The sequence below is a fragment of the Synchiropus splendidus genome, chromosome 4, assembly GCF_027744825.2.
Source record: "Synchiropus splendidus isolate RoL2022-P1 chromosome 4, RoL_Sspl_1.0, whole genome shotgun sequence".
Lineage (NCBI taxonomy): Eukaryota > Metazoa > Chordata > Actinopteri > Syngnathiformes > Callionymidae > Synchiropus > Synchiropus splendidus.
Genome location: NC_071337.1, coordinates 21,051,815 through 21,065,623, shown reverse-complemented (window position 1 = coordinate 21,065,623; position 13,809 = coordinate 21,051,815). Strand labels below are relative to the sequence as shown.

Genomic DNA, 13,809 nt, shown 5'->3' with positions numbered 1-13,809 from the left:
CAGAAAAGCTCTTACAGAAGAGGCTCAGCATTAGGCCTCCGCTATATTAAATGACCTCTCACATTTACCTGAGGCTGAGGTTTCTGCACAAGCGCGTCGATTGGCACCAAAGTTTGCGACTGCGCACAGCAGCATCAGCTTAGATAACTTATCACTTCCGCTGCGGGAGGAGGTGTGGGGGGGGAGACTTATTAAAAAGATTAAGATTTCAAATGTACCATCATCAAAAGAATGATCTAATTAAAGAGTTCAGTGAATGGGGCCGAATTGCATGATATTAGGCGCTCGCCACTCACGGCTGATTTATGCACAAATAGATTCTATTCCAGCGCGGTAATTAGGGATTTGTCAGGAAATCTGACCCTCTTAGGTAGAAATGACTTTGTATAATAAGAGCGACAGCGCACCGAGCCTCATCACGCCACATAATTTAGCTCGATTATTTATACATCAAAGGAAATCTGTCAAGGATGTGGGAAAATATTCAAGGAGTGAGGCAGCAGACGGAGCGAGGGAGGACAGACAGAAGAAAAAGAAGACAAATAAACAGAGGCGGCAAGGCGGGGAAATTGGGGAAATTTTAATAAAAGCTTTTTTTTAAACTTTGCATATAGATTGCCGTGGCATTTACAGCTGTCAAATTTAATTTGGCTTTAATTCTTCATGGCTGTTCATGAGGAGGGCCCCGGAGTGCTGACAGCCCTTTTCCTTGAGCTCAGGTAGGAGCGCGGGATCAATAATGTGTCCTTATGAGAAATTACACGTAATGCTATTGAGTATGCACCAGGGCCTCGGCGGGATAAGAGGCTAATGAAATGCCATTTCTGCCATTAGATAACGTGCGGAGGGGCTGGCGGAGGGCAGCGACAGGCTTGAGGAAGATGTATTTACTGGAGTGGCCGGAAGAGATGGATCTGCAGCTTAATCTGATCCACTGAAGGAGAGCATCTCCGGCAGCAGGAGGCTGCCACCACTCGGCTACCAAAAACTCCACCCAAAACGTGAAAATGTAAAAGAGTGAACCCACGTTATATTGGACTTTTTTTTTTGGTTCACAAATATTCTCTTTATTAATTCATATCTAAAATATTATTAACATTATAGTTGCACTTTTGCAAAGGGGGTCGGCACCTCAAGTCCCATTAAATCAGGGGATTACAGACACCCTGTGCCTGAAAAGCACAACGTAAACTTCAGGTCAGCTCCAGCCACATAACAATGAAGTCCTTTACAGGGTTTACTTGACTGACAAAACTCACGTAAAGACTTCAACAATGCCTCAGTAATTTCAAGACTTCAAAAGGAAGGAATTAGACTTGGGGATAGAAGAGAGGTTTGGATGGACACCATGAGGAATACCAAGGATCGCTGCAGTCATCTTTTAGGAACAAACCAGACCCTTACGTTTATCCAGGAGGGCATTACCCAACTTTCCCTGAAACACATCCTGTGTTATTCTTCCCATGTAAAGAAGTCGCGATTTCACGATTACTTGCGATACAAAAACGTAATTCCCAAACCACAGTCATCCGTAACTCAAAGAGTCTCTCCATAATTTCTGGGAGACTGAGGACTGGTCTTCCTTTACGGTTTAGTCTCAGGGCAGAGAACTGACATGAGGGAGAGCTGACATTGTCACACTTGACTACATACTGAGAAAAACATTGGAAAAGTCCCCAACAGTGAGAAAGGGATGAAATCAGCGAGGGGTAGGGGATGGAGCTGGAGACAACCCTGCAAGTGTTTTTTTTTACACGTCACAATTTTTTTGTTCCAAAAAAGTAGCAAACAATCGTTGACTTAAAAAAAGAAGAAAAAAAAACCATTACCATGGCTTCTGTGGAGGGTTAGAGTTACACCGTTTCCCCTTGACAAAGACTGTCAAGAAGCAATGTTCAAACTTCAACAAACATCTAGTAACACTTATATCCAGTATATGGTTCATCTTAACATATTTTGCCTGTCATTGCTGGTTACTTTCAGATCAACTGACTTGAAGTGAGTAGCACAAAATTGCCAGCTAGGTAATGTAAAGTAATCTTCAGCACGACTAGGGAATGCCACAGATTCACCAGTTGACAGTGTAGTGTGCAGATAAACTCATGTATGGGAGTCCGTAAGAGAACTTTGGATGAGAAGACAATCCACTCTTACTTTGTTCACACTTCGCAATACCAAGAATTCGCATCTGAGGTGAACTCACTGCAAATGACCCGTTGGAAGTCACGATGTCTCACCAAGTGCTCGGCTACAGTGAATCCAGCAGCCGACCTCATGGCCAGACAGCACAGAGACGAGCCAGTAAAGCAATCAAAAGCCCTCTCTGTGCATCACAGCGCAGCACATTAGCAGCCGAACATAAAGAGCTCTATTTCAGCACGAGCATCAGCTCGGATGAATATTGATACCGGGTAGCACTGGCACTAAACACTCGCTGCATAAACGCTTTGGTTACTTGCTCAATGACGCGCGACTCGTTCCTTTGAATGTTTCATGACAGCGACTACATCATTTAGAGACAATTTGTCAGCCAGCAGCTGTACTCAGACCTGGGAGACAGATCAGACGGAGAGGAGAGTCGCATTAAAAGTTTGACTTTTGGGCTACTTCGACAAAACGGGATCTGGGAGGAGAGAAACAGGTGAGCACACATTTCTGTCTGACAAGCAGGCATAAATACCATTAACATTTGGCAGATGTGGACGGAAAACCATCCAAAACGCAATGCGCCACTTCTTCAACTTCAACCATCAAGGCCATAACTAAGACAAATCAAAGCAACATGCATCAAGAGTGGAGAATTAAATAATGCCAGTGCTAAAAGCTCACTCATGTGTGCATTCAAACCGATGAACAGATGTTTGTCCACCTGCTGTGCACCACTCACACACAACATTTTATTCTGCAATTAAGATTTTATACAATATCCCATATAATAACACAAGTTAAAATCACAAACATCTGTTCCAAACTATTTCAATATTAGACAAAACCAAAGCACACAGAACACCAAACAGAATGGGCACTGCACTGCACCTGTGTAGTCACAGATCAAATACACAACACAAAGATAAACTTTGTCTTTAAAGCTCCAAACATCTACCTTCTTCAAAATATTTTTTAGATGTACAGTTGGTATATAGACAGTCAAGTTACTCCACGTACAAACCCTTTTCTTTTAACTTTTTAAAGGGTTATTGTCAATTTTATTGTAGTTTTACCCCCGTTTTCAAAAACAATTTCATAATTACATTCCTCATTTTTTAAAATTGTTATTATCTAAGCACCATGTCATTTTGAATAATTACTGTGTTGATAATAGTGAATAACAATTGAAACAAAAATTTGTCTCAGGAGAGAAAGTACTCAAAAACACTGACCAAAAAATTATAACTATAATATAATATAACGTTTTTCATGTGGCACAATTAAGACGAGGGCAAGTCCCCACGATGCTTCAAGCGTTCCACCATCATTCAGTCTCCAAGGAATCCAGATTGGTAAATGACTATAGACCAATCACTCTGGCATCTGTATCACAGGTGGACTGCTGGGATCCTCTGCAGTTTGCTTGCCAAGCAAATTGGACAATGACTGAACACAGATCTCCACTACATCCTCCAGCACCAGGATCATCCTGGCACGTATATACACGGAGCTTGTGTGTGGATTTGAGCTAACCGTTCAACACAATCATACCCGACATCCTCTGCTTCAAACTGTCGCATCTCACTGTACCACATGTGCAATTGGATATATGGTACAGTTTCGTGACCAGCTAAGAGCGTTCCTTTCGGAGACACTAACAATGAACACTGGTGCCCCTCACTCCACTTCTCTTCCCCAAATACACCTCTGCTGATCCTTCTGAGACACAGTTGATGACACTACATTCATCGTCCTCACCACAGATGCTGACAAGCTTATCGACAGCAAGTGGACCAGCTGTTGTTCTGGTGTACTTTTCCTCATGTGTTTTGTTTTTTTTTTTTTTTTGCATGCCACATATTCTGACAAGACACAGAATGTATATATTAAAAATAAATCTGAACATTTACAACGCATCTCAAAATTGTGGAAAAAAAATCATTTTTAATTAGCATTTATATTTTTGTAGTCTGAATTTCAATATAAGGGTTTTATTAATTCTATTTGCCCTTCTCTTAAATGTTCTTACAATTATTGTGTACACAAAAAACATACACCTATCTGTTGTTAATCATCTACAATTTGAAGAGAAGGAATCAAATTCACGCTTACACAACAGCATGAGCTTTAAATGGAAGCTATTTTGCTATTGTAGACACTCATAGAAGCTCCAGCATTCCTGAGTGGCGACATGAGGGTCTCAAATGTTTTTTTGACACTCACACTGAGAAGTCCTCCTTTGCTCTTGGTGTGGCCAAACACTTTTTCCAGAGTGCACTCTTTCAGAGGGTAAGCCTGCTGGCCAGTGAACTTGTCCCCGTTGGTGGGATGCAAGGCGCTGCAGCGTTTGGCCTGCAGCAGCACATCCGAAAACAGGAAGAACATCTTCGGCTTGACTTCAGCACCTTTCGCTGGAACCACTTTCAGCCAGCCTTCGCGGATGTACCACCTTCCTGCAGCAAAAAGTACACATGTTGTTATGCATGTTAAACATGATTCAAACATATCGATCATCAAGAATAATCAATAGTGGTCAAGTTATGACCAGATTTTAGTCTCTGGAGGAGTGCAAGAATGTTTTGTTACTTTGTTTTATAAATAAAAAAAACTGCCAAAACAGATTCAGAATTTTCTTATGCTGTAAGCTATAGCCAACATGACATTTATTCATTTTTTGTGGGCAGAATCTGACTGCAGTGTAGGAAACAAATGTCTATGCACTAGAACCTTCACAAAAAAAAAAAAAAAAAAAAAAATATATATATATATATATATATATATATATATATATTTTTTTTTTTTTTTTTAAATAATTGAGAAGCACTGCTGCAGAGCAACAGTCAATGACCTTGGTGACTCGTTCTTTTGCCTTCACTAGAACATGTTTGTTGTAAAGTGAAAAGCTCAATGCCCAAAGTACAAATCTTGAATCGAAGATGCATCCTTCTCGCGAGTCTCTTTTGCAAAGATTATGACCTTCAATGTGGGAATATACACATGATATGTATCATTTGTTGCCATGTTTTCCCATTTTCAAGTCTGTGCGTCAACAGCCTGTCAAGTATCAATGCCAAACACAAGTCATTTGTCACCCACATAAAAAGTAAAAATAAATAAAAATCCATTTAAGTGAGCAAACTTAAGGTCTGTTTTCAATTCAATTTCTTTTGGAGCTACATAGATAAGCAGCTTGTCTAGGTTCTCATTTATCTGGTTCTAACTAACTCAACAAGATTGAGGTTTGAATATTGATGCTGATGAGCAGACAGGGTATTGTCACCACGTCAGGAGAGCACAGAGTCACCTGTGCTGTAGACACGCATAGTGTAGTAGACAGGCATAAGTGAGTCACACAGTTGGATTCGTAAATAAAGCATTTAAAAAACTAATATTGGATCCATTGTAATGGCTTTAATTCGCTGCGCTGTCATCAGCCTTCTGACATCACATACACAGCGGCCTGGACTATATTAAACCAGAAATAAACTTTTGAAACTTTGAACATTTTGTTTCAAATGTATTGATTTGAGGCAGATGCCAATCATGAACACAATGTAAACAGTGCTCCATCCTCAGGCAGTAAGAAATCACCGAGTTATTGGTGAAGTGAGATACTCAAACACAGTTTGCTGATAATTTCTACAAGATGCAGGATGACCAGCCGTACCAAATTTTACAGCTGTACACCATTTATACCGGTAACTGTCACATCCCTTGATGGAGTATAATCTACAAGACTAATGCATGTATCATGCTAGAAGCAGTTGCATGCAACAATGAATAAAGGTCTAGATAATGGTGGCTGAACAAAATATGACAAAACCTAATCTGTGCTGGAAGAAGATAATAACAAAATAGCATGTCCCCTGGTTGTTTCAGTGAACCATGCTCCCAGAACTGTCAAATACACGTGTACACACACACTCTATCCTTGTGGGAACCAGTGGCAGAAAGCTTTCACCAGCCTCTCACCCTAAACCTAACAATCCAAAAGAAACGGCTAACCGTAACCAGGACTCTTGACCAAACGTACACTCAATTATAATGACAGTTATTTTGATGTTTCATCCTCAAATCGAAGCGTGGACTTGTGGAGACCGGCACTATGCAAGATGTCCCCACAAAAAGGAGTGCTTCCAATAATTGGTCCCCACAAGGATAGATACACAAGCATGAACGCGCGCACACACACCCCATCGCAGAGAGAGACATGTCATCATCTAGAGCAACGTACTTTTCAATCCAAAAGATGGCTTCAATGCATGTTTAATATGCAGAAAATCCAGTTATTGGAGAAACATATTTTATGAAAAAAAAAAAAAATAGCGCACGTCAGTAGATTTCACTCTTCTAATCACGGTTTCACATCCACAGATGCCCGTTTCATTTCCACGTTCGTGGATGGAGTCTAAATGAATTAGGCTGACACGATTCCGGCTCAGATCTTCCACTTTTAACTATTTTTAAACTTTGTGGTCCTGAACCCAACCTCAACTTACGACTCTCTAAGCAGATTTGCATTTCATGAAAGGAACTTTGACTGGAGTGGAGGAGATTAATTCGTTTGGATTGACCACCAACGCAGGTTTCGCGGAGCAAAAGTGGTAATTAGAATCATCTCCAGGCATCAAATTACACAAGTCCGACAACAGAAATAATGAGACTCAGCCGCTCTGAAGAGAAGAGATAAATGAGGGCTGTTTGAAGGGAGTAAAGAAGATGACAGGAAATCTAAGACAGACTCAGCAGGGGGTCGGAGTGGAGGTGTGGCTACCGATGAAAGCTCTCATCTCCTCCGCGGTGATTGGCAGCAGCCTGATGATGGCTAATAAGTAAGAGGCTGACATTTGGATAGATAAGATGAACATTCTGCTTGGGTCCGGGGTGTTTTTGTAATTACCCCCAGCCAGTGGCCTGCGATTACAGGTGGCCTGATGGCTGGAGCTGTGCCTCTGGGGCTGGCACAGGACATTTTCAGCAACAGACGAGCTCAGCGAGATTAAGTGGTGGGGCCAGATGGGGGTCAAATTGCTTTTGAAATGCCATGGGTCCCAACCGGAAAAATAGTCTGGAGACATGCTACCACTTTCTTATAGTTGCTTTATGAAGACTGAGGGAGCTGTTGTGACAATATTAGTGTATAATCTGGCATCAAAGCATGCCAGCCAAGCAAGGGACAATAAGTTCAATGGTTGGTAACAGAATGTCATTCACATTTTGAATGGTATCAGTCCGTATTTTAACTGTGAGACTTAACTATATTTTGAAGCACACTATACCAGAAAATCAATGTAAAACAGCCATATCATTATTTCGAACTAGTAAATGCTCTACTTGTACTGCTCAAGAATGCAAGATGTCAATAGTAATACCAGTTACAAAAAACGATTAGAAGGAAAAAAAGGCAAATATTGTAATTTCGATTGTAACACCTTTTTGTATCACCTAACTCTTTCACCTCCTGATGGTGTGAGGAGACATTATCAATCACACGGCATTCCAAAGCCAGCTAGTGACCATCCTAATTCTGCCATATTTTTCAAGGTGGAAAGTGTTTAACAACTGCAGAATTATAGGTTTATCAGCTTCTGTTATCGGGTGGGAATCCAAAAGAAAACACCAAATAAATATGATTCACACAAAGAGTGTTTATTTGCTCATTCATGACAACTGAGGTTGTGATTATACAGTAGTTTCTTTGACTTAAGTCATACTTTTTTTTTTGTAACCATACATTTTCTGAAATGAAGCCTCTCTCTTTTGAGGATGTCACTGACTTGAAGTGCCACCCATATATTAACTACAGTAGGAATAAATATAGAATTTGTTTCAACTTTCTTTGCAATTTGATATAGACAAACACATGGTCATAATATGAATTGCACGCACTGGTGGTGATAGGAAAGTAAGTCGTGGATAGTTGCATGTTGACAGCATCTATTTGCTTTAAGTGACAGCAGCTTGCGAGATCTATGTTTTCTTAAAAAAAAAAAAAAAGAAAAAAAAAACAACAGAAAACAGCAAAGCATGTTATCTTCTTCAATTCATGGTTGAGCGATAATGTCTTGCATGTTTGCCGAAGCATCTGAATGCTGCCAGTGTCCAGTGTGCTGAAACTGACGCATTTCAGTGAACATCAAGTGAGCTGATCATCCAGACGTGAGCCCAGATCTCCTTATGCTCTTTTCACAAATCAAACTAACTCTTGACTAAGAGCATCAGCCACTGAAGACTTGTATGCGTAAAAAGTGAGCTAAGATGATATTATGAGCAGAAAAATATAAGGATGAACTGATCGGAGTCTCAATGCTGCAGGGGTTTCCAGAACATTATTCATTAGCATCATGTGCCAGATCATGGATGGTCTTTCGTATCCCTGATATAACGTACATGTTGGGGTTCCTAGCATGGGATTTTATTATAAAAAGTATTATTTCTGGCTCAAAATTATATATTTTTTCCACCAAAACAAATTAAAGATAAATCATGGTAATGCATTTTTAAAAACACAATGCACTAAGGAAGTAAGTCACAAAAGAAAGCAGTTTGGAAGATGACTCATAAATGTGCGTGACAGTACCACCAGTAGTACTACTGCTACATTTAACAAGAGAATGGAATAGCTTTGACATTTTAGTTTATAGGCTGGTCTGGTTTGATGTTTTCATACTTTGTCTGCCAACACAAGAATTTTCTACATCTGTGCATTGGTGAGCGGAGATGGTTTGGTGTTCTCTGCGTCTGCGGCACCCAGGAGAGTGACAAAGAAAAACGTTGAAGGATGAAATCCATTACCTATCCTGAGTTGTATAATAATTCTTTCCTTTTTTTTGATTGCATCAATCGTCAAACAGAGAAATTGAGAGGCCCTAAAAAATCCTTCACTAGCCATAGTCAGTCAGAAGTGTGTGCATTGTGAGGTCAAGGGGGATCTCTATAGAACCCTGCGGCCCACTGCTCACATCTGACCATCACTGATGCTTTGAGGCTACGGCAGGTTCAAAGTGCAGGAAGTTCCAAGCACTCATCTCCATGTACCCGCTTTTAAGTTTACCTTGTCAAAGAGCACCTCTGCTCCACTACAAAGTCTTTTGGGCTCGGCCAGGTTGGGGGGTGAGAAGCGTGGCGCAGGAAATAAAGGTTGATCTACAAAGGGGTGCTGTTCCTCTGAACTCCACATGAATAACGACAGGTGAGTGGGCAACGTGACAGTCATGGCAGAATGAGGGCAGGTCAGATTTTGGACGTGATTGACAGCGATATTATATTTGTAATATTGTTCACTGAGATTAAAAAGTGTCATTAAATAAAAAAGTTTCTTGTCAGGGAGTATAACAACGACATGAAAATAATAATTTTTCAGTCAAGGAACTGTAAAATAAAAATTGTAGTTGAAGAGTGAATTCAACCCGACAGGATTGTTTTGTTTTTTTAGGTCAAACCAAAAGCAAAGCATACGCGGCATAAAACACACAATGAAACACAGAAAAGCACCAAGTAGCCGCTGCTCCCGCAGATGGAGGAGGTAAGCCAGTAAACCAGTTAAAGGTAAACCAGTTAGATAATTGAAAGACAATGGCGAGATGGTTGTGGTGCTCCGAACTTGATCTCCAATGGTTCTAAGGTCTCTGAGGCTTTCTTTGAACAGATGTGTTACAATGAAAACAAATATTTAAAAATACATATTTAAAAGAACTGTTCTGTGGGCTGCGCAGTTGGATTGACCTTTAACAAAACCCGAAACTATTCAGCAGGGCACAAAGGAAGGATGTCGCATAGCACTGGATGCTATCCAAATGATATTGAGGACACATGCGAGTGCAGGTGTAAATGAATGCGGTCATGTAAATCAGATTGAAATGGTGACACGGGAAACAAATTTTAATGCCAGTAAATGACATCACCGGGTTGATTGGTTGGTTCATGCAAAAGAAATCTGCATTGTCAATATGCTTGTCACTGAAATTTAAGATTATCGAGTTAGACAGTCGAGAACAATTGATAGGCCTATTAGCCTTTGTAATAATTCAGACGTGGATTGTTGCTCAATTATGTCTAAATCAGAACACTGTTGTTAAAAATTGAGGGATAAGACAGACTGTCATAAATCTGTGGCCTCCAAGGGACAAAGGCAGTCTGTCTGCCGTATCGATGTCCCATTGATTCAGGCTTTGTGTCTCACGGACGCCCCCACCCCTCCATCTCCTATGGAGCTACTTAATATGTTTGAGGGGCTGTGGCGCTTCTCATCTGTAAAAGGCAAAGCTTTTCCTTTACCCACATTAGAGGTGATGCTGGTGGGGAGGAAGCGGAATGGGTCGGCGTGGAGCTCTACGCTGCTCTGAAGTGAGCCTGGTGGGACCGGAGCTTTATTGGCTAGAAAGGGAGCCGGCAGAGTTGCGAGGGGCCTGAGAACTTGGATGAGAGGAGCTTTTGAAACTTCCCACATCGGCATTAGAGAGATGAGTTGCTATCCCGCGCTCGATCCCGCCTATACCAACACATCCACACATGCAGGAATAAAACACTGCGCCTGCATATCCAAGAAAACAAACACACTCTCGCGTCTTCACGCACACATGCATTGGGCTCGTAACGAGAAAACACACACAAACAGTCTTTGGCTGCCTTTTTATCTGCTGGTCTGCGAGATGAGACTGGGCGCTAATTGGTCCTAGGGGAGATTGGCAGGGCGAGAGGAGCAACGTGGAGGCCAGAATCTCAAGAGACAAACAACAGGAGGGGGAGTGGCAGAAAGAAAAGGGCCACCGCTCTACAAGTAGAGAGAGAAGCACACAGAAGAAGAGGAATAATTGAGTAGCGGTGAAGAACTGTCAATACGTGGCGAGTCTTTGATATTTTGCAAAGTTGATGTAAAACAAAACAAAATCCATAGGTTAAAAATGACCAGCAGGTGAGTCTTCAGACAGTATTCAAATGATTACTTTCTATTTCAACCGGCCCTCGCCACTACCCCGACTGTCCCACAGGACGCCACAATAGATGCAGGAAGAGGTGGTTGGCGGTTCTCCTCCGAGGAGATAAAAGGAATATGTGATCAGAGACAAACCTGGAGCCAACACCTTCGTCTTTCGCCCCTTCAGCAGCTTCTGCACCCGACAGAGCTGCAGGTGGTTTTCGTGACGCCGGGTGTTGTCCTGGATACGTTGAAACACTTCGTCCACCGCGGTTACAGCTCCTGCAACAAGTGTAAACATTTGCATTGGCACAACTTTCACAAAATACGATTGTTGTTCGTCACAGCCACATCATACCAGAACATTTTCCAACACACCGTTTCTTTCTACACTCAAGCTAATATAACCATGCCCAACAAACAGCAAATTGAAGAGTCATTCGATTCCTCGATACAGAACAATTTTTTCAAATTTTTGTTTCAAATAGTAGGAACAGTTCTCTTTAACATATGCATTTTATGCTTTAAATTTCATTACATGGATGAGCTTATATCAGCATCCCGTAAAAGCTAGCAGGGCTGCAAATAACGTTTACTTTGATAGATAACTGGTCACTCACTACCTTAGCGATTAGTTGAGTAGTCGGTAGCCAACATGTCTGATTGCAGAATTGGAAATAAAATATAAAGTATTTGTTGTAAACACTTGTAGAGTATAAAATATTATTTTGAAAGTCTACATTAGAATTTGAATTGCTCACGTTGTGTTGTGAAAGATATGTGTCCTTTTACGGGTCCTTAGTGAAATAGTGCCACAAGAGTCATTTCTCCTTTTACTACGGATTGTGCCAAGAGAACCATGACATCACAACAAGTTGACCAATGAAATGTGGCGACTAGTCGTTTCAGCCATGAAAGCTAAACCAATAACCAAGTCCATTTTTTTGTGAATAAGAATATCTCAGTTAGACTGGGCACTACATCAGCGGCTGTTATAAGTACAGAAACCAAAGAAAAAGTACAACCATTCTATACTTGTGGTGGGCAATTGGTGCATTTGTCCCCTAGCGTTGCTGTTATGCATTCCTTATGGACTTAAAATCAAGTACACATCAGGGCCTACCTTATGAAAACAGTACAGTAGTTTATTGAAACATTCGCTACTTTAGTCAGCCCGTTCCATCATCCTTAAATACAGTAATTTTGTACTGGCAAACACTTTTGCTGTACCTGTTTGTACTGCCAATTCTCCAGTTCCGAGGCAAACAAACGTGATAAAAGGTGTTGTTATCGCCAATTTTTTTGAGTCATAATTTGCATGCCTTGGTGCCCAAGTCAAGGTCCACTTGTTTATTGTATACAGGCATTTATCACAGGCAAGTCTCAGAGGAGATAATTATGTTTTTGCACCTCTGATCCCTCACCAGCCTTTGAGCAGGTGAAGATCCTGAGGCACAGCTTATTTATTTCTTTGTGTCCTGTAAACAGCAGCAGACAGCTGGGCTTAAGCCATCAGCGCTGACCTTTCAACTCTAATAGAGTTATCATTCAAATCTTCCCCTTACAATTCATTTCTGTACTTATTCATTCATTCTGGAGAAACATTTTTGCGAGCTTTCTTCTACCTTCCATCACATTTTGTGAAACGTTTCACAATTTAAAATCACTGTGTTGTATGGTCTATCCTTTGTTTTTCACCATGTGCGAATTAAAAAAAAGATAGCAGATTTATGTATAAAAAAGTTTGCTACAAGAATGAAAAATGAACAGGCAAACAAGAAATGAAAAATTTCTACCCGTATGAGGACAAATACAAATGGCAAGCATATGTATGCAGAGAGACACACATCATTAGTTAGACTACCGACTGAATGCATTAGTCCAGGGAGAGTCAAGAAGCTGTTCAGGATGTAATATGGATGGATCTGAAGCAGAAGAATTATAATCTTCAGGGAATTGTAGTCTCGTGTCAATGTGTGGACGTGTATTTGTCAGTTATCCTCAGGAACGCAGAAATATTGTCACATGTCAGAGAAAACACAAGTGAGACTTTCAGCTTGTTTTCTTATAACTGTAATGAAATGTGCAAAAAAAATCTTAAATCTTATCTTAAAAAAAAAGAGAAAATTAAATTGAAATAGTCTTGCATTTGAAAAGAAGAATTGTGCAAGGAGGTACACCATCCATTGCAAATTTACATGGCTCTATTTTGTATTTGGTAACTTGCAGCAATGTCTCCTTAAGCACTAAAAAGAATTCTCGTTGCTGTATTAAAGCAGTCATCATAACAGATCATACAGTATCAGGTTGCAAGGGGTACCCTGAGCAGCCGCTTAGTCCACTTAACTGAGAGCCGGCTCAGCTAAGGGCATCCCTCATTTTTCTGCATGAAAGGTGGCATCCTAATAACCGGATCCGACCATAGCAATATGACTTCCCACACACATAATCTGTTTAGGATTCAGTACTCGACTCCAAGGCTCTGAAGTTGACAGCGCTCCTCATCCACTGCTGCCTCGACTTCTACCAAGTCGGGGCCGAAAGATGATCTAACCACAGTGTGGCAAAACAAAAACATAAAAAGCAGGTGAACAGCATGAAGAGTATAATGTAAAATTAGATGTTAGCTAAATTTAATGGCTTTATTATGCATCAGTAACTCAGGTGAACTAGTTTGTGGTGTACAATCAGGATGGAAACTTTGGAAAGGAAATCTGGGGCAGGGAAGTGGAATTATAACAATT

General features: G+C 40.8%; 1 protein-coding gene across 5 annotated transcripts in view; it reads right to left on the bottom strand.

Annotated features, from left to right (window-relative positions):
- arhgef39 (Rho guanine nucleotide exchange factor (GEF) 39) overlaps positions 1-13,809 on the bottom strand; it is a 45,749-nt gene that overhangs the window by 4,725 nt on the left and 27,215 nt on the right. For all 5 annotated transcript variants that reach the window (XM_053862996.1, XM_053862997.1, XM_053862999.1 and 2 more), the window contains 2 exons: positions 11,219-11,347; positions 4,372-4,601 (listed from right to left, as the gene is read on the bottom strand). In XM_053862996.1, the coding sequence (XP_053718971.1) occupies positions 4,372-4,601; positions 11,219-11,347 (359 nt within the window). The remainder of the gene's footprint in view (positions 1-4,371; positions 4,602-11,218; positions 11,348-13,809) is intronic.